General features: G+C 40.3%; 1 protein-coding gene across 6 annotated transcripts in view; it reads right to left on the reverse strand.

Moving 5' to 3' along the window:
• The window catches only part of ABCC4 (ATP binding cassette subfamily C member 4 (PEL blood group)), a 282,616-nt gene that overhangs the window by 11,273 nt on the left and 249,126 nt on the right, over positions 1 to 22,217 (reverse strand). For 3 of the 6 annotated variants that reach the window (XM_063651055.1, XM_054446539.2, XM_054446541.2), the window contains 3 exons: positions 13,685 to 13,857; positions 13,094 to 13,199; positions 4,011 to 4,145 (listed from right to left, as the gene is read on the reverse strand). In XM_063651055.1, coding sequence (XP_063507125.1) covers positions 4,011 to 4,145; positions 13,094 to 13,199; positions 13,685 to 13,857 — 414 coding nt within the window. The remainder of the gene's footprint in view (positions 1 to 4,010; positions 4,146 to 13,093; positions 13,200 to 13,684; positions 13,858 to 22,217) is intronic. The other 3 variants (XM_063651058.1, XM_063651057.1, XM_063651059.1) reach the window with 1 other exon arrangement.

Here is a 22,217-nt window from a genome sequence, read left to right on the forward strand (position 1 = left end):
CATCTCAGACTCCAGCACGGAAGTGTGAGAACATAAACTGCTGTGGGTTAAGCCACCTAGTCTGTGCTACTTTGCTATGGCAGCCTGAGCAAACCAGTGCACCCTTCAGCTTTATGTACCTGAAATGTAATTACGTAATTTTAATTTAATATGTAATTAAAAATGTAATTTTAATTTAATTTAAAATATTAAAATACTTTCTGAGTCATCTGCAAAGGTCTTGACTGGTGCAGTCAAGAGAGACTCAGCTTTGCCTGCACCAGCATTTTCAGGAAAGCAACTCCGTGGTCAAGAATACGTGACTTGGAAGTACCTTTTCCCAGATGTTGAGTTTTCCTTCCAACAAATGAATTCTAATCTGTGAGAGCGAAAAGCTTGTTGACTTAGACTAATCCTCATGGTGTTACAGTTGTGAATGATGCATTGATATTTGATGCTTGCACATTTAAAAGGTTAACAATCTGACAGCTTGTTCTCCTAAGAGGACCAAGTGTATGCAGAAATGTCAAGAAAATATTCAACTTGGATGAGAATCAAGCTGTGTATTTCCTTATGTCTTTCTGTAGAGGTGACCTGAGCCAGCGGTTAGGCAGGACTAAAATCCAGGAAGGAAATTCTGCCACTGTGTGAATTTGGGCGACTAGCTGCATCTTGGATACCAAATAAGACAAGGAGCAGCGTTTTCAGGCTTGACACAGAACACCATCTAGGGGGACACATCGGCCCCCCCCCCAGCAATCTGCCTTCTGTTCTCCACGGACCAGCTCTGTGTCCACATGAAGACTCATGACCCAACATCCTCATCAATACAGTAAGACTTACAGACTGCTGTGAGGATTAAGTAGAATCATACATGTAAGAACTATGTAAACAATGTAAAATAAATTATAAAGAACTACACGAATGTAAGTTACCATTAATATCATTGAATTAGATGGAAGATTACTGGACCAGTTACTGAGATTTCAAATTCTATGACCAATATCCCTTTCTACATGTATGTTATACTTTCTACATGTATGTTATACTTTCTACATGTATGTTATACTTTCTACATGTATGTTATACTTTCTACATGTATGTTATACTTTCTACATGTATGTTATACTTTCTACATGTATGTTATACTTGCATTAAACATTGATTTTAAAAAAAGATTCCCAATTCTGTCTCTGCTATAAATTAGTCTGAGTCCACTTACTTCTTGGGGCCTTAGTTTCCTCACCTGTAAAACAAAGGTGAACTATATTATCTTATGTTAGTTGGAACATGCTAAAATTCTATGACCTATTTCTTATTACTCCATGCCTTGATAATATGTTAAATGGGTATTTTGATATAGATAGGGACGCATCTCTTTGATGTGAAATGCCTGAGGTACCAAAGAACAAAAAGGGTTTTTGAGGTTCTTGGCTCTTTTGTGACTAGATTATACAGGGAATCCCAAATGATTGATCGGGTTTTATGAGGGAAGCTTTGGCTGGGAGACGCTCTAGAAGATAAAAGTAGTCTGTAAATTTCAGGTATAAAGAAATACAGTGCAAGTACAGCTTCCTTCCTTATTCATACACAATGTGATTCTTATGAAAATTCAGAACACAGATTTTGTCGACCCTAAAGCCAGGCTTGAAGCCGGACTCTGCCTATAATTCTGCTAGCTACGAGATCGTGGGCAATTTCCTTCCCTCTCTACCCCTGAGCCTCTTAAACAGGCATAATGAGAAGTGCACAGTACACATCTGCCACATATCATCATCATCATCATCGCCATCAGGGCTCACCACATTAATCAAATCTCTGCTCTGCTCTGTTCTTTGGTTTATATTGTCAATGACTAGGGGCACGTTTAACGTATTTGTTAGTGCCCAGCGTAATACTGTGCACACAAAAGCATTTACAGAACCGTTTTGAGGATGAATGCAGGATTCAAAGAAATATCCTACAGACAGTGGAAAGGATAGTTCTTCACTTCTATGGAGAATGAGATGAAATAGGAACTGAAGGCAACCTAGGTTTTATTTGGATAAATCTTTAATACAGAAATACCACTACTAGATATGGGAACATATTTTCTTTTCCTTTTTCTTTTTTTTTTTTTTTTTTGAGATGGAGTTTCACTCTGTTGCCAGGCTGGAGTGCAGTGGCACCATCTCAGCTCACTGCAACCTCCGCCTCCCAGGTTCAAGCTATTCTCCTGCCTCAGCCTCCCGAGTAGCTGGGACTACAGATGCGTGCCACCACGCCAGCAAATTTTTGCATTTTTAGTAGAGATGGGTTTCACCATATTGGCCAGGATGGTCTTTATCTCTTGACCTTGTGATCCACCCGCCTCGGCCTCCCAAACAAAGTGCTGGGGTTACAGGTGTGAGCCACCACGCCTGGTCTTTTTTTTTTTTGAGATGGTGTCTCGCTCTGTCGCCCAGGCTGGAGTGCAGTGTCATGATCTTGGCTCACTGCAACCTCCACTTTCCAGGTTCAAGTGATTCTCCTGCCTCAGCCTCCCGAGTAGCTGAGATTACAGGCAATCGCCACTATACCCAGCTGATTTTTATATTTTTAGTAGATATGGGGTTTCACCATGTTGGCCCCTGTTTTCTTATTCTGTTGTCTGTAATAGATATTTAAAATATTATACATAAACAAGCAATTTTATTCTACCTACAGTGTTGAAAACCTGAAAACTTTAGAAAACAATGAAGAAGGAAAATTATACCCATATTATAATGCCTACAGATGAACAGTTTTGATGGGAGCCTCACCATGTACTGCTAGAAGTCTCATTCCACCCTAAGCCAAGGACATCGGATGTTCCTTCCCTCCCTCCATCAATACAACTCTCACCTCACAGAATTTTAAGAAAGAATTACAGGTGACCACGTGACATCTGGCTAAGTCCCTTAAATCAAACTGCAGTTATCACATCCGTAGAATGAGATACTTCCACATCACCATTGTTGGAAAGAGATCACGTAGCCTGCATGTCTTTAATGCCTTATAAACATACTTCAAGGATTATTCAGGCTATAGCTATAACATATTATAAATTCTTGATTTGTCCTGATGGCAATTACATCTTTTTTTTTGAGACAGAGTTTTGCTCTTACTGCCCAGGCTGGAGTGCGGTGGCGTGATCTTGGCTCACCACAACCTCCATCTTCTGGGTTCAAGTGATTCTTCTGCCTCAGCCTCCTGAGTAGCTGGGGTTACAGGCATGTGCTACCACTCCCAGCTAATTTTTGTATTTTTAGTAGAGACGGGGTTTCTCCATGTTGGTCAGGCTGGTCTCAAACTCCCGACCTCAGGTGATCTGCCTGCCTTGGCCTCCCAAAGTGCTGGGATTACAGGCATGAACCACCACGCCCAGCCTGACAACTGCCTCTTATAGAAGGCAGAGGAAGCACATGGGCTATATGGGCCTAATTCTAAACAACAAAGAATGAGGGGGAAACCCAGGGCAACAGTGAGAGTATTATGTAACAGTTTTCTTTACAAATAATAAAACAGAAACCAAAAGCAATCTAGGTAGATCTAGGTAGAACATCTTCTAGGTAGATCATTCTAGAACAATAAAAAATATCCCACACTTTTTGCTCAAACTCTTAAATCTCCTGCATGTACCTCAACGGCATTTGCGTATCAATAAGAATGAAATGCAATGGGTCTGCAGAATATGAGTACCATGTGCTCTGTGCCTTTTTCTATGAGAATCTGAACCCACAGAATCTAAATGTGTAAAAAGTCTGGTCTAACACCTCTCCGCTTCTTGGGCACACGGCATGCACACGTGTGTACACACACTCGACCCCCCAACCCCTACCCGCTTCTGCCAACTCTTTGCAGACCTTACTTCAACCCAGGACGTGCCGTTAAGACCCACTCATGAAGCTTTGTCTCTGCAGGCTTATAATTGAAAAGGGTACACAGTGCTTGTTACCATACCCACGGTGCCAAATTGTGCAGAGGGAGCCGCTGAGACAAACTTTAATTACAACTCCTCGGAGCACGCTCACCTGTTTTGCCGTTTCAGTGAGGGCAGCGGCTTCTGCCTTGCCCAGTTGTTGCACCATCTTGTAAAATAGGCTCTCTTTATTTTGCAGCAAAACATACGGCTCATCATATTCTTTCAGTCTTCCTGAATCTAAAACCTGTTAATCAGCAGAAAGAAACCCATTGAAACACAATGTTTTGCAGTAACATATTATAACAGAGACAATATTTCGGAAAGCGGCAGGAGAGGGAGAGAATCTGTTTGGGTGGTAGGCCTGGATAGTATTTAAATGGTTTGATTACCCTGTTTTACGAAGCAAACAAAGGCCTAACCTGACCTTTTATTACTATAATGTTATAGGAAGGAAGAAAATGAAAGTTCTAGACTATTATTCTGGGCACTCAGCAGTCCTATGGCATTTTATATTCTGCCAAAGCCATTTTGGGTTCTTATCATTACTTAGTGCTTTTAACTCTCAGACTCTCAGCATTGAGGGGTATTTATACATATGATCAGAGTTGGGAAACTTCTTGATTTAAGAAAGTCAAATTCAATTTATCTAAAAGGTAGGGTAACGTCATAAAAAACAGATGGGAGAGACCTGACAGTAAATTAATTGCCAAGCCAGTTTCATAGACTTTAAGCAATATTTGGAAAAGAAGTAAATGCTTCTGGAATTTCTTTAAGGTTCTAGAACATGTCAGCTGCTAAGAGGGGCTAAACTCTGGATGGTGAGGTTAAGGTGCATTCTGAAATCGGCTCTGGGTGTACTTTATTATTTCGAGAGATAAAGGCTAGCCGAAAAAGCTGTTACCTAAGCAGCTTTAGCATAATTGCTCTCTGCACAGAAGAAATCTCTAGAAATCCAATTTTCTCTTTGGATAAGACTAAAGAAGCAATTAAGAAACTGAGCTCCAAATTCCTGTGATCACAGTCCACATGGCCCATGGGGCAGCCCAGTCTGCATTGCTGAGAGCTGAATATCTGTTTTCCCAATCACCTTTCTTTGCTTCTTTCTCTTTCTTTAGCTGCTTGCCTTTTAGCTGCTTTATTGCTCATTAATATGTCCACTGGAAATTGAAAGAGGGAGGAAGGGGCTCTTAACTCTGCATTTCTACTTATTAGTGGCTTTGGTTAATGGTTTCAGAGGGAAGAAAGAGTCTGAATAATTGGCCCAAATGACGTACCTAGGAAAACAGTTCTGATGTTAAGTGGCACTTAGTTCTTCGTTTAGGCCGTATTTAGAGTAAATTTATCTTAAGAGAATATGCTGAACCTCCAAGCAGGACACAGGTTGTTTTTCTACATGTAGGCATTGCAGTTAATTCCGTCCCATGGTATTTAATCGGACACATTTATTAAGCCTCATAAAGGGCATTTTCCTGTTAATCTTTTGTTTACTACTGTGAATCACTGCTAAGGGCAGCTTTCTCAAAAGAGTTCAAGAATAATTGAATCTGTCACATCCACATAATAATTAAAATGTCCTATAATTTGGCATGCCAATTTAGATACCCCAAATGTGTAATTTTACTTAAGCATAGCATTACAGAACATAACCACTCCTCCTGATGAGGAAGGAAAAAATCTGCAATTTAAAAATATAGGTCTCTCTAATGCTAAAGACTAAGTAAATAAGTGAACCAAATTACTTGCTAAAATGATGAAGTTTTAGTCTGCAAAAGCAACAAGTAAACTTTTAAAAATTATTCCCACAGAGTTGAGAGAGAGAGAGTTCTCTGTAAAGACTCTACATAATGTTTAATGGAAAGGAAGTCCTACTACTATTTGGTCCTTCTCCAAATTCCTACTAAGTTTATTCACATTTGAGTGACTAGTAAATCTTTCCAGATTCCCTCTCATTGTCTGAAAACACATGAATGCCACTGAGACCAGGAGTTCTCAAAATTGACCAGAATCTAAAAAAAGGCAGAGCCAGGAAAAAAAAAAATAGTGTTCTCAAAAAGCATTATTATTATTAGATTAATAATAAAAATGACAGAAAGATCACTTTGGTCAAAATACTTTAAGCCTTATAAATACCAGCAACTTAGCAACTGCATTTTATTTGTTAGGAGAGTTTTTGAGTTTAGGGGTGATAGAACCACGACCTTAATAATTTGCTAGAACTTAAAATTTTAACTTCTATAAGGTTTCACACTTAAAAAATATAAAATAAAACCGACCTCTTTAATACTTTTTTGATATGCATTAAAACAAAATATAGGCCAGGCTCAGTGGCTCACGCCTATAATCCTAGCACTTTGGGAGGCCAAGGCAGGTGGATCACTTGAGGCCAGGAGTTCGAAACCAGCCTGGCCAACATGACAAAACCCCATCTTTACTAAAAATACAAAAATTAGCTGCGCATGGTGGTGTGCAACTGTAGTCCCAGCTACTCAGGAGGCTAAGGCACGAGAATCACTTGAACCCAGGAGGTGGAGGATGCAGTGAGCCGAGATCATGCCACTGCACTCCAGCCTGGGCGACAGAGTGAGATTCTGTGTCAAAAAACAAAAAACAAAAAACAAAAAAACCCCAAAAATCCCAAATAACCCCCAAAATATAGTATCTTATAATGAACTGGATTATCATAGCTGCAGACGAATTCACAAGATTTGAGACAAGGCATCCTTGGCATATAAATATGACCTAACAAAGAGTATGGCTACCATAAAAATCAATGAAAGCACCCCATAACTAAAATATCAGTTTGTGAACTTGAAAAGGAAAATAAAATGGGTTGAACATGCTCTGCTTTTACAATCATCACTGAAAACTCCCAAAACAGAATGGATAAGGTAATTTCCTCCCTTCCATCCATTCATCCAATATTGAGTGAATGTCTATTTCCAAAGTACTGTTTTAGGAATGGGAGTTTCAAAGATGAGCAAGAAACGGTCTATCAAGATGCTGACAGCCAGAGATAAAGATGAAAGTGCAAGTAAGTTAAACAACTTAGCCTAGGCTGCACAAATCGGGAGATGGCAGAGCTGGGATTTGAACCCGGGTGTAAACCTGTCTTCTTTCCTCTTCATGTGAGTTCCCAGGGGTACATTATTATTTACTTTCAGTTTCTTTGTTTTCAGAGGTAAAATATGGGCAATGAGAACTGTAAACAGTTAATTTTCTAAGACACCTTTTTATTTGGATAATAACTGCATATTTTAAGAAAAATATGCCTGCAAGCATAAAAAATTCACCTATTCACTTTCCACTACAATTTGAGTCCTATTACACCCAGGACTCAAAATTATTTACTGTGTGCCTGGCATATACTCACAGAAAAAGAAGACAAATTTTTTGTTGTTGTTGTTGAAATAGAGTCTCACTCTGTTACCCAGACTGGAGTGCAGTGGTGCGATCTCAGTTCACTGCAACCTCCACCTCCTGGGCTCAAGCCTCAGCCTCCCGAGTAGCTGGGACTACAGGTGCACGCCACCAAAGCCTGGCTGATTTTTGTTTTTTTTGTAGAGACGGGGTTTCGCCATGTTGCCCATGCTGGTTTTAAACTCCTGAGCTCAAAGCGATCCTCCCACCTTGGTTTCCCAAAGTGCTGGGATTACAGGCGTGAGCCCCCACACACGGCCCAAGAAAACAAACTTCATTAAAGTTTCAGGGTTAATAATGAGCAAGTGACACTCCACCAAAACACACTGGAGGAAAATGGAAGTGAACCTTCATGAAAAATTATTCAGTACACATTTATTGCACACTTACTGCATTCATGTCATCATGCTAGATGCTGTGGAAGAGGCAGAGATGGGTGAGTCCCAGCCCCTGCTTTTAGGAAACCTACACTCAAAAAAAAACAAAAAAGACAGAAGAAAACACTCAAGTGACTAGAATGCCAGAAAAAAGGCAAAACAAGTGGGAGTTTAGCAGCAGCAGAAGTCACCTCTGGCCAAAATTTCTGAGGAGGAGCTTCAGGGAGGAGAAAATAGCAAACTGGGCCTTGAGGAATGGACAGACTTGGACACATAGAAATGGTGGTGGAGGTGAGGGGCGGGAGGACAGTGGTCATTCCAGATGCTGAGAGGTCTGACAGCTCACCTATCACTTCCTCAAGGGCAGGGTTGTGTGATTGCTCTTGTTCACTGTTGCATCTCCAAGACCTGGCATTGCACATGATGTGTGAGCAGGCACCCCATGCACACTGGCTAAAAGTTAAATACAAAGGAAGGGAAATTCAGGGCACAATTAGGTGACTGGCCAGTGATGCAGTCTGGTAAGACCACAGAGTGAGGTCCAGCAGAGAAAGAGTCTAGCTGGCCCTGGGAAACAGATAAGGAAGGAGGTATAGGGATGCCAGGATTCAGGCTATAGCCTTGGAGGACCCCTTGCCTCAAGTCGATGGCTATAGACAAGAGAGAGAAAAGCAAAAAGGAGACACAGCAGGAATGAGGGCAGAGGCTTGACTCACAAATTAAATATTGGAAAAGAGAAAATAAGGAACAATCAGATGCCACAAGGGCCAAGTAAGGATGCACATGGAAAAAAATGCTAAGAATAGAACTTTAACCGCTTAGCCTTTATACATGTTGACTATACTTAGGAAATGCCTGGGACCAGAAGGGTTTCAGATTTCAGATACTTTTGAATTTTGCAATGTTTGCATTATACATACTTACAGATGCAGCATACTTAATCCGAAAATCCAAAATCTGAAATGCCCCAATGAGTGTTTCTTACAAGCTTCACATCAGAGCTCAAAAAGTTTCAGATTTAGGAGCATTTCAGATTTCAGATTAGGGGACTCAATCTGTATTTACTGATTTGACCAAAGATTCTAGATCTTTTACAACAAAATTAAGTGACTCTGAATTTTCTTTTTGTACAGAAAAAGGGGTATAATCTTGAATTTGTATCTTCATATCTTTTGTACCTACATGAAAACAGTCCTGAAATCTCCGGCTCAGTCCTCACCTTTCCTCTACCCAAGTAAAACTGTAAACTAAGCCATGCATTGATGTTGGTCCCGCGGCCCCAGGATCTCTCCAGCAATGCAAACTTCCGATCACTTGCTGCTCTCCAGAAGGTCAAGGAAAAACACATTATACTGGAATGCATTAGTCAGTTACTTAGTTACATAAGCTCAATGAAGATGAGTTTATCAGGCCTGCATATCTGCAGATATTCCAGGTAGCTGTCCTAGATATAAAAATTAAGTGAACCAATGCAAAACAATTTAATCCATTTAATTGGCAGGATGCCATCGCTGATAGTGGGGTGACCTCAGGAACAGGGGAAGGGCAGGACAGGGTGAAGGATAAAGCCTGACCATATGAAAAGAAAAGCTCGGAACAGCTTTCACTATGGCAGCAAGCAATACAGAGAAACCCCACTTAGCAACAGACAGAGTGAGGGTGGGAGGGTTTCCATTTCAGAGGTCGTTTCTGGGCTGCCATGATGAAAGGGGTGTACGGAGAGTCATCTGACGTTGGAGATTGGTTCCCTCACTGGTAAAATGGGTGCCTGTGACTCTTCTCTGGGACAAGATACTACAGCATGTGGCAAAGATTACTTAAAATCCTGCCTCAGGTCTTGAAAAAGTAAATGATTCTTCTCACCTGGGGAAGATGAAGGGTAGGTCCCAGTGACCCACTCAGCCACTTTCCCAAAGCTCTGCAATTGTGTGTATTTATTCTCCCAGTTTGTTCATTTTTTATTTTTTGAGATGGATCTCACTCTGTCGCCCGGGCTAGAGTGCAGTGGCGCGATCTCGGCTCACTGCAACCTCCGCCTCCCGGGTTCAAGAGAGTCTCCTGCCTCGGTCTCCCGAGTAGCTGGGATTACAGGCACACGGCACCACGCCCGGCTAATTTTTCTGTATTTTTAGTAGAGACGGGGTTTCACCATGTTGGCCAGGCTGGTCTCGAACTTCTGACCTCAGGTGATCTGCCCTTTTCGGCCTCCCAAAGTGCTGGGATTACAGGCATGAGCCACCGCGCCCAGCCCCAGTTTGTGCTTTCTACCTTCACATTAGTTCTTTGTCCCCCTGAACACTTTAATTAAACGTCTCAGCATATTTTTCAAGAAGTAATTTTCCTCTTCTGAAATGTTCTAATTGTGGCCGTTGTCGGTTTCTTAAAGAGAAGTTCCATGAAGACGAAACATAGAATTTAAATAAAACTCAAGTTAGCTTTGAGTTGTGTTTCTCCAGCTGGTTCTGTTAGAACGATTTCTAGTTTGTTTTCTCTGAGGAAACTCTACTAAAAAGAGATCTGGGTTTAGAAAGAAAGATATACATTATATACCCATAAGATTGCCTACAAAGAAAAGAGCTACAATCTGAATTTCTCAGTCCTGGTTTTGGTTCTCTGTAATTCACTCTCGAAGAATTCTCTAACTGCAGATTCGCTTACTCCTCGTTCACTCATGCTACCAGGGAGAATCCAGAGTGTTGTAAGGATGGGTGTGCAGGGACTGAAGGAAAAAGGCTATGCTATTGGCTGAAAGGAAAACAGGTCACAAGTAACCAGCTAATCCTAAAAACTACAGGGAGGAAGCTGTCTTTAATGTGGAGATAGTGGTGCGTATTAGAAAAAAGAGGATTTCTAATTTGTCTGTCTTGCTCTACTGTTTTGTGGCAACTGAGCAAATGAAGATTAAATTAGCTGTCATTAAGACTACACCATGTTTAATAAAGTTAAAATTGAGAGAACATCTTCATAAAATAAAATTCTAAGCTTAACACATTAATGGCGCTTAATGAACCAAAACTGGGTAAATCCCTTTGGAGAGTCAACACATAAACAAAGCTATTAATTAGGTCGTAGTTGTTTCCCAACAAGCCTTTTGTTTGATTTAGTTACAGTAAACAAAACCATATCCATCCGTCTTTGTGGAGAAGTATTCACCAATGCAACAAAATGTAATTATTACACCTTAAGCACTTGCAATTACACGACTGCATGATGACTATAGTGTTGGTTATGTCCTTCATTAACATCTGTCACTTCCCCAGCCACTCCCTGAGCCTGCCCTTTGGAGCACTGAGCTTTGCAGCTGATTCACTTGTCTCTATGTTTTCACAGCTTTCAGAATAACAGAACAGAACACGTGTTTTCTGGAACTGTATCTCTAAAGCAAGCAAGGGAAAAAACAAAGAAACAAACAAAAAAAACAAAACACCTCCAAAATCAAAGATCTGAGAAAGAACGGTATTTATGGTGTTCCCCCGAATTGAAAGCTGGCTGATGATCAGAAGCTCTAGAATATAGAAGACGCTTTCAGCTAGGGGTCGAGGGAACATAAAGGCCAGTTCCCAATCTCAAGCTACAGAATGCATGTCTCCTGGGTTCCCTGAGGCTGAATCCTGCCATTGCCTGTTAAGAAAAATTGGAAAATAGTTCCACAAAGAATTCAGAGCTTGTAATAAGACTCCTTACTTAAATTTATACCTCCTAGTAGGAATTCCTGTGACGCCACTGATGACCTCATGGCCAGGGAGCCCTAAATGGAAGATCTCCCAATATCACTGGAGAGATTGCCACAGATGGAGACACTAATGGAGCTGGGAGTGAGAAGGAAAGTTCCATGCTGAAATGCAAGGTCATCTCAACAGTTACATCCTCCAAGGGAACGCTCGCCTTTCCCTTCTCCAAATTTACCTCTTCCACGTCTTCCTCACTCATCCAGATAGTCAGGTCTCAAACAGAGAAACCAGGACTGACTACCCCTGTCTTCCCTCAAATCTCACATTCAATCCGTCACAGTCCAGTTGCTTTACTTTGCTATTTATTCCAAATCTATCCATTGTACCATCTTCACTGCTCACACCATAGTCTAAGCCACCATTGTGCATGGTGTAGAGAGGGCATGACCGCAACAGTGAATGCTGCGTTTGATGAACTGAAAGACAATAACTAAAGGACTGTGGCTTTTACTACAAAGGAAAGAGAGAACAGAGTGAGGAAAGGCTAGAAAGGTAGGGAGGGGCCAACTGTAAATTGCTTTGTAGAACCATGTTCAGAGTTTAGATAAAGACATTACTCAAGAAAGAAAAAAATTAAGGTTCTCAAAATCTACCTAGAGGGACTGGTATATAAAGCAATAAACTAATGGGCACATTTCAATAATGGTAACAGCGCTGACAGATCAAGGGGATGCTTGTGAACTAGACATTTATGTGGTCAGAAGCTGACTGATCAGATTTAGGAGTGACCAACTGACTTGTCTGCCAACTTCTGTCCTTGCTTGCTGTCTCTCTAACTAATCAGACCTTCTAAGTTGACAGCACTTCCAAGCATTAGATAATAAAAGGAGTAGCTATCATCAATGCTGTAACAGCAAATCCCAACCAGAAGTCTATATGATACATTTAGACTACAGGCACCTGCCACCACGTCCAGGTAATCTTTGTATTATTAGTAGAGACAGGGTTTCACCATGTTGGCCAGGCTGGTCTCGAACTCCTGACCTCAAGTAATCTGCCTGCCTCGGCCTCCTAAAGTGCTGAGATTACAGGTGTGAGCCACCATGCCTGGTCTTGCTTCCTAAAATTATCACCGTTTCCCTTCATTTTCTAAGCCCTCCAATTCTTATGTAACAAATTTCCTATGTTAAATCCTTTCTGTTGGAATCATTTGTTTTTCTGGCTAGGCCCTCTCTGAAAATAATTTGTGATGGATCTTCTCATCTCTTCCCCTGTGACACATATCTTGTGAACGTCCCAACAGCATAGAAGTTCTGCAACCTTACCCAACAAGCCCCTTGCAGTATATAAAAACCTAAATCTTTCATTAAGGGGATCAAGCATGCTGAAACAACTGTGACAGTGATGATGACTGTGATCTTCTATTGGATACTACTCTGTAGTATGACAGTCAGCATCACAAGCTGAATCTTAGATTTGGAATATTTTCATGCTAAACTTTTAACATATGATTTTCGCATATGATTATATGCAAAGAGATACATCTGGATATATTGTTAGTAGCACTGAGGGTGTAGTTAAGCATATGAATTACTGCTGGGAATGAGAGCCAAAATTAACAGCAAATTAACTTACTAGGGGTTTCTATCAAGTTTTACAAGGAAGGAATAAACTGAAAAAGTGAACATAATTGGGAGCAACTGGAATTCCGCAGGTGAAGGACTCACCATTATCTTGTCGCTGTCAATAATGGTGTTCAATCTGTGTGCAATGGTGAGCACGGTGCAGTGGGCAAATTTCTCCCGGATTTTTTTTTGTATTAACTCATCAGTTCTGCAATCAAAGAAGTTAAGTTTAATTCCATAAAGATGCGAAAAGTAGACTTAAGACTTAAAAAGCTCTACTACACAACCGGGATTTTTTTTTAAAAAAAGATCATATATATTCAATATTTTAAAAATCATGTTAAAATGTTTTAGGACAATCTTGTTCTTTAAAAACAAGTATAAAAATCTACGTAGTAACTTACTAATTTTCATAAAACAATGAAAAATATCTTCCCTCCAAATTGCTTAAAGCTGATTATTGGGAGTGGATTTTAGGAATCTAGCTCTCCTGGGATACTGAATAATGTCACTGACACTGGAAAACACGTTTGGGTTTCTTCTTCTGTTTTTTTCAGAATGAATGTTATCCATGTTAAAATGTTATCTCTGGGGCAAACAGAGCACTTAGAAATATTTCTCAGAATCATTCCATGTTTCCCATTTACACACTTAAAATGTGGACTCAAGGTTACATGGACCTCAGCTTTATACCTTGGATCCACATTTGCCGTCGCTTCATCAATAATCAATATCTGATTTTTCCTGAGAATTGCCCTGGCAAGGCACACCAGTTGTCTTTGTCCAACACTAAAATTGGATCCTGATTCTGCTAATTCAGTATCCATTTTACCAGGAAGATCTTCAATGGTTTCTTTAAGTTGTACCTGTAGATGTACAAAGAAGAATGACTGCTCTCATTCAAGCTGCTATGGAAGTAGTCAAACCTCATAGACATTAGAACCTTCAAGTCCCTTCTCTCGAGAGATATAACTTAAGTGGGCACATACATGAGGCTGAGAGTTACCTCTAGTTAATGTTCAATGAGAAAGATGGTAGAGTCAACACAAAACAGAAATATTCTGACTTAAGAGAACAAACAATGGAACCCAAGACGCTCCTTTATCACCATCAGCGAGCACAGTCTGTTCATGCAGAGTCATGTGTTAATACTGCCTGGGCCAATTTCATTAAAAAAAACACAGTATGATCAACAAAATTATTCTGTAGGTGAAATACAGAAAGATAAAAAGAATCCCTTCTTAATTTTTGGTTAAAAGATTACAGAAATTGAGAGAGACAAAAAGAGTGATGGCTGCCAAGGGGCTGGAGGTTTAACTGTAAATGGACACAAGGAAATTTCTTGGGGTAACAGAGATGTTTTAAAACTGGATTCCTGCAATGACTACACAACTCTATAAATTTACCAAAATCACTGAATCACTTCTAAGGGGAGGATTTTCTGCTATGTAAATTAGACCTCGATAGAGTTGGTGGAAAAAAATCTTATCAGTGTCCCCCAACACCTGAACTCCCTTACCAACAACCAACATGACAGCCACCAAGAACCCCTCTTCCAGGGAGGGAAGGAAGTTTCTCAAAAAATGAAGCTCATGCTCCCAATATAGAGTCTGAAGAAAAGGTGAAAGGATCTTTCTGGTTGAGTCAAGTTTCCCAAAGTACATTTTGGAGAGAAGTGAGTATAACTCAAGGGAAAATTTAAAAAGAAAATTACTGCAGGAAGTACGGTCCTCCAAAGATACCATCTTATAGGCACTTTACCATTTTGGAAGGTTTTTTAATCAACTGGAAAAGTTAAAAAAATACAAATGCAAACAATGGGAAACTATGCCTCATTTGTTAGGAAATCAGGAGCTTATTCTTGGGCTGGTCCTTTCCCAAGTTTAAGCCCCTATGGCTAAAGCAGGTCAGTGCATTTTCTAGTCTAATAAATGTTTTACAGTGAATGAAAACTCACAAAAAACAGGACACAATATAACATCTTGCCCCAGACGAAGGGGATAGATGATGTTGATATTAATGTATCTTTATAAAATTGTAGCTATAAGATGATCTGATACTACATTGGGGGGTGGTTCAGTTCACTGTTGTTTGTTTTGGAGAAATTTTATAGAACAAGAGCCAAACTCAGGTGACATGTGAGAGCTGTAGAGGAACCAAGAGTCAATACACCTCCAATTAAGAGATCAGCAAGCAGATAGATGAGTGATGGCCAATAAGCAGGTGTACAGAACTACAATGCCCAACAACAAAAAGCCAAAGTAAACGGGCAACATTGTCATGTACCTTAAACATGGAAGCACACTTCTATGAATGTGATCTTGAGTTGCACTCATGATGGAAGTCCAACTCCAAGAAACAGGAATTTTGAGTTAAGATTAAATATGGTATTGATATTTGGCATTAGCATGCAAAGTAGGAAATTAAAATCTGAAGTGTAAGATTTGGCTCGTGGTGCAAAATGTTACCCTGAAAATTATAGGATGGAATATGTCAGCTTAGTCAAGCCCTCTCCATTACAAGGAAGAGGACTTACTGAGCAATCTTTTTATGAAACATACTCAGAGACCTATACCCCATGTGATGGAACTGAAACAAGTAGATGTTGGCAAAGTTTTTATTAGCTTTTCCTTCTGAGTTGATTTTGATAATACTGGTAAGGGCAAAAAGGTCTTTTCTAAGACTGGCAGCCAGATTTGAAGAAATAATCTCACACTTGCCCTTGACTGAGGTGCCATCCCATCATTCTTCTGGGTTTTGACCCTCCTTGAGGTTATCCACAATGATTTGATGAAGAATAGGGTTGTGAGGTGAAGAACAACAAACACATTTCCCAGATAACAGTGTCTTCTGAGACTCTGTCATCATGATTGAATCAGGGATGGTTATGAGAATGACAAGAATGTGTGGCCGAGTACAGTGGCTCATGCCTGTAATCCTAGCACTTTGGGAGGTTGGGGCAGGCAGATCACCTGAGGTCAGGAGCTCGAGACCAGCCTGGCCAACATGGTGAAATCCCATCTCTAATAATACAAAAAAATTTAGCTGGGCATGGTGGCGGGCACTTATAATCCCATTAGGAGGCTGAGGCAGGAGAATCGCTTGAACTGGGGAGGCAGAGGTTGCAATGAGCCCAGATCGCGCCACTGCACTCTAGCCTGAGCGACAGATTAAGACTCTGTCTCAATTAAAAAAAAATGATATGAATGTGAAGGCCTTCTGTAGTGTTATCATACACTCAAGTTATGGTTAAGTATTAGCACTGAGAAAAAGATAACGGAGGCAGTGGAACACAGTGACTAAGAGTGACAACTGGGGAAATTGAAAATATATTAGACAATGGTATTACATTACTCTTCAATTTCTTCAGTGAGGTAAGTAACTGTATTATGTCATGTAATTGAACGTTCTTGTTCTTAGGAGGTACATATACATATTTAAGGATGAACTGCAACCTCATGGAAATGTCTGCAACCTACTTTCAAGGGCTATAAGAGAGGAAGCAAATGTAGCAAAACACTGTATTAACAAATGGTGAATCTTGGAGAAGGGTATGTGTATGTTCATAATACTATTCATTTGACTGTTCTGTGATTTGGACATTTTAAAATAAAAAATGGAGCCTTGAAGACACACAGCATGGGTATGAGTCCTGCCTGGCTCTGCCAACTCGGCAAGTTCCTGAACTTTCTCTATCTTAGCTTCCGAATTAACTTGTAAATAAGACCATACTAAGATTATTATGAAGATGCTTATCTCCTAAAATTGTTGGAGTATAAAATGAGTCAGTATGTGTAGCATTTACAATAGTGCTTGGTACCAAATAAGAGATCAATAGATAGTATCTATTCTTTTTTCTTTGTTTATTTTGCTCCTTCCTGGACAATGAAATACTGCCTATTCTTTTTTTTTTTTTTTTTTTTTTTTTTTTTTTTTTTTTTTGAGGTGGATTCTTGCTCTGTCACCCAGGTTGGAGTGCAGTGGTGCAATCTCAGCTCACTGCAATTCTGCCTCCCAGGTTCAAACGATTCTCCTGCCTCAGCCTCCCGAGTAGCTGGGACTACCGGTGCATACCACCACACCTGGCTAATTTTTTTTGTATTTTTAGTAGAGATGGGGTTTCACCATATTGGCCAGGATGGTCTCGATCTCCTGACCTCGTGATCCACCCACCTCGGCCTCCCAAAGTGCTGGGATTACAGGCGTGAGCCACCACGCCCAGCCGCCTATTTTTAATAATGCAGTCAGCTAGTTCTTTTCATGCACTGCTGTAGTTTTCTTCATTGCATTTACCAGTACCTAATATTATATATATTACATATGCATTTTCTTATTTTCTATCTTCCATACAAGAATTTGTGCCCTAAGAGGATAGGAACTTTCTCTCTCTTGATGACTGCTATAGCTCCAGAGCCTACAATGCCTATGTAAAAACCTCCCCACACATATCTGTCAAATGTATAAAGTCACAAGGATACCTCATTTTGTGACATGTCTATTCTTATAAATTACAAAATAAATCCACAAAGAAACAGAATTTACATACAATTTCCTTACTAAATGTCATTGTAAAAGAAACATAGTCCTTATAAAATTAATTGGTTCCAAGATATCATAACATTATACTTTAAAATACAGAAAACTTAATGTTTTCTACATTTAATAAAGGTTGTAATTTCAGGAAAACAAAATCAAATCATACTATTTGAAACCATACATTTCAAACACAGTATATCAGATTATTTTGAAGCTTAGAAAAAATAGGAAGCTACAGGAAAAGTGAAAATAATGAACTGAACTTTCTAAGACAGACCATTTCTATCATCATAAATGTTTTCAAAGCCTCAAGGGGACTCACGTGGATGTCAGATTCTGCTTCCATGTTTTTTTGAACTTTCTGACTTTTCATAAAGGAAGTCTCTGATGCCAGAGACTGAAATGTGATAAACAGCAACTCAACAGATGGGAACAAGCTTTAACGAGAACACAGCTAAGTGTGAACGAACTGAGTGGAAGCCCGTTCTGGGCAATACAGGCCTCGGAAAAATGGAGGTGCAAGGTGTGGGGAATAGAAGGCCCAGAGGATGTAGACACTGCTGATGTGCAGATTTCTGTCTTACGGTGTCCCAAATACAAGACATCCTTGTATTCTAACAGCAATTCTATCAATGTTGAACATGATTAGATGATTTCTCCACTATTCCAACATGATATAACCTAGTCTTAATTGTAGATCCCGGTATTAAAGTCGTTTTTTAATTAAGAGAAATAACGTGCTGCTGATTCATTTTCTTAGTTGTACCTACTGTGTGATCTTTTGACTTTTTTCTCATAAACGACTTCCATCTTTAATCATTACTTATGTTATATTTACAGAGTTGCTCTTATTTAGGGGCGCAAACTGGCACTAATTCTAGTAAACTTTCTTCCATTTACAGCTGACTATTTTTCAGTATTTACGATAACTTTCAGCAATAGAAAAGAAACCCCAAAAAACTGGCTAGGTGTGGTGGCTCACACCTGTAATCCCAGCACTCTGGGAGGCCAAGACAGGCAGATCACTTGAGGTCAGGAGTTTGAGACCAGCGTGGCCAACATGGCGAAACCCTGTCTGTACTAAAAATACAAAAATTAGCCAGGCATGGTGGGGCATGCCTGTAATCCTAGCTACTTGGGAGGCTGAGGCAGGAGAATCACTTGAACCCAGGAGGTGGAGTTTGCAGTGAGCTGAGATTGTACCACTGCACTCCAGCCTGGGCGATAGAGCAAGACTCTGTCTAAAAAAATAAATAAATAAAAATAGGCCAGGTGCGGTGGCTCACACCTGTAATCCCAGCACTTTGGAAGGCCAAAGCAGGTGGATCACGAGGTCAGGAGTTCGAGACCAGCCTGGCCAACATGGTGAAACCCCGTCTCTACTAAATATACAAAAAAAGTAGCCGGCATGGTGGCAGGCGCCTGTAATCACAGCTACTCGGGAGGCTGAGGCAGGAGAATAGCTTGGACCTGGGAGGCGGAGGTTGCAGTAAGCCCAGACTGCGCCACTGCATTCCAACCTGGGTGACAGAGTGAGACTCTGTCTCAAATAAATAAATAAATAAATAAAAATAAATAAATAACCAAGATGACACGACCACATCCATAGGACTGTCTCCCTCCAGATGCCCGAACTTCTTTTGCATGTCAGGTATTACCCTTTCCAAGGGAGAATGGGGAAGAAGAAATAAAAAAAACTTCCAAGAAATAAAAGGCATCTTTCCTTTTTATGTAAAGTGGTTAAACAGGAAAAAACTGACAGTGCTGTCCTAATCTCAAGCCAACCCTATGAGTTTGGGTTCCGATTTCCAGTTTAGCCTCATTTATAAACCAAGTGACTGTGTTTTTTGTCTGCTTTAAAGGGAGTTTCCAAATGACACCAGGTTTCCTACTAAGGAGCAAGACGAGTTATCCAGTTCTGAACTGGATATCAATGACAGATGAAAACCATGGAAATAACAAAGAGACAGAATGTGACAGAGAAGTCCAAAGAAACTTGAATGGCACCGGAGTCGTGGTGCTGAATCCCTTGTGTGACATCTCTCAAGATAAACACACACACATAACTTCATGTTTACAATCACCAGGAAGTGAGGTTCGGAATTCTCTACGAGAAGACCCTCAGACTCCACGGACCCCAGGGGAAGAATTCTGGACCTATCAGCATGCCCCCAGCCTCCATCGACTTGTAGTCATGAAACTTGTGAGAAACTCACAACGCTTCATCTGTTAGGAGTGCTCAGCCCTTCCCCTGACCATCTAGAAGGTAAAAAGAATACAAACACCCAGAAGGAAATTTGGAAAATTCAGGAAAACTGTAGAGAAAAGAAAACACTCTCCTCCAGTCTTTGTCTCATTACCCCCAAACAAGCAATGTAAATGCTCTGGTGTCTTTCTTAGGTCAGGTTTCGGAATATATGAATGATTAAAAACAGCTGGAATCACACTGGAAATACAATGTTGTACCCTAATTTTTAGTAACTCTTCCAAATCATTCGCAGAAGAACCTACAATGTCATAAAGAAGTAGTTCCCAGAGAAAGACAATTAAGGGATAATTTTTCACTTCTGAGGAGGACCTACCACGTCTTCCACCTCATCATTTCTAGAATTCTTGAGAGGCTACTAAATTTTATTTTAATTTTGGCTATAACAAATGAAATAAGTATGAGTTACAGTCAAGTTCCACGATGGTTTTTGATAGGATCATCTCCCAATTAACATTTCTTCACTGTTCATAGAGAAATGTGTTTCTAAAAAGTACTTTTGCTCTCTGAGAATCTGTGACAAGAAATCTCAAGCTCTGAAACAAATAGAAAAACACTTTATGAGTAATTCTTGTTCTTTTAGGGTGTGCCACAATTTCACTATTAAACCTGTCCTGAGAGTTCAGAGGCACAGGATTGCCTTATCTTTCTTTACATTTGACAGTTAACTGTTCCCACCTCTTCTCTCCTAGAACTTCACTGTACAGAGATTCACAGATTTAAATGAAATCAGAGGTCAATTGCTTATCAAGTATTAGGAGGTGAAGTAATCGACCTCATTTAGAAAAAGAAAATCCCCACAGTTGCTGGAAAGCAGGGTGGATGTGTAAGGACTCGGCAATGACATGCCTTCAGAAACAAGAATTACTGGCAGGAAACTGTCAGGCCTCCAAGTCTACTTGCTCACAGTTAAAACCCATCTATAAATTAAAGATTTCAGAGCTATCCCTGGAAGGGCAACAATGACAAATGCACCAATTCAAAACAACAACAATAACAATGGAGGGAAGTTAATCTCTGTCACTCAGGCTGGAGTGCAGTGGTGCAATCATGTCTCACTGCAGCCTCGACCTCCAGGGCTCACAAGATCCTCCCATCTCAACTCCCTGAGTAGCTGGGACTACAGGTGCATGCCACCACATCTGGCTAATTCTTTTGTTTTTTTATTTTTAGTAGAGACAAAGTCCACTATGTTGTCCAGGCTCCACACTTCTTTGAAATGAAGAGATCAAACATATTAATACATATTATTAAATGCTTACTTTTTTTAACTTTTAATATTTATTATTTATTTTGAGATGGAGTTTCACTCTTGTTGCCCAGGCTGGAGTGCAGTGGCACAATGTCGGCTCACCAAAACCTCCGCCTCCCAGGTTCAAGCAATTCTCCTGCCTCAGCCTCCTAAGTAGCTGGGACTACAGGTGTGCACCACCACGTCTGGCTAATTTTGGTATTTTTAGTAGACATGGGGTTTCACCAAGTTGGCCAGGCTGGTCTGGAACTCCTGACCTCATGATCCATCTGCCTCGGCCTCCCAAAGTGCTGGGATTACAGGCTTGAGCCATCGCGCCTGGCCAATTTTTATTTATTTTTATTTATTTATTTATTTATTTTGAGATGGAGTCTTGCTCTGTCGCCCAGATGGGAGTGCAGTGGCCGATCTCGGCTCACTGCAACCTTGGCCTCCCAGGTTCAAGCAATTCTCCTGTCTCAGCCTCCTGAGTAGCTGGGACTACAAGCGCACACCACCATACCCAGCTAATTTCTGTATTTTTAGTAGAAATGGGGTTTCACCGTGTTGGTCAGGCTGGTCTCAAACTTCTGACCTCCGGTGATTCACCCACCTCAGACTTCCAAAGTGCTGGGATTACAGGCGTAAACCACTGCGCCCAACCTTAAATGCTTACTTTTTAAAAGCAAAAGACTAAACTAGGTCCTGTGAGGGATTACCAGTTTTATGATATGGTTTCTGCTATCAAGTACACTGGCACAAATTTGCAGAACTAGGCTGAACACAGAAAATCAGTGTTAAAATACACAAACCAATAGCACCTTAATAGTCAAAGTCCTTTTCATGCAAGGGTGAGAAAATTTCAAGAAGTGGCCCAACAGGAACCACATAAATAATAGAAAATCCTCTAGAAATAAACATATTAGTGTAAAACCTTAGCAGAGGCTGCAGGGTTCTGTTACCTGCATTAAAATTACATGTTTGCCAATAAATAATTATTATCCCATTCCGACTGTATAATTTACCTTTATAAACACTTTCTTATAAAACTTCAAAGCATTTCATAAATATGATCTCATTTATCTTTTAGTTAATGAAAAACGACTATCGTCTTCCCTTACTAGAAATTCCCTAAGAACAGAGCAGTAAAATAAATGGTGCAGAGTAACTTAGTCACTAATAGGATCTCAATT

This window comes from Pongo pygmaeus, chromosome 14 (genome assembly GCF_028885625.2).
Source record: "Pongo pygmaeus isolate AG05252 chromosome 14, NHGRI_mPonPyg2-v2.0_pri, whole genome shotgun sequence".
In the NCBI taxonomy this organism is placed as follows: Eukaryota; Metazoa; Chordata; class Mammalia; order Primates; family Hominidae; genus Pongo; species Pongo pygmaeus.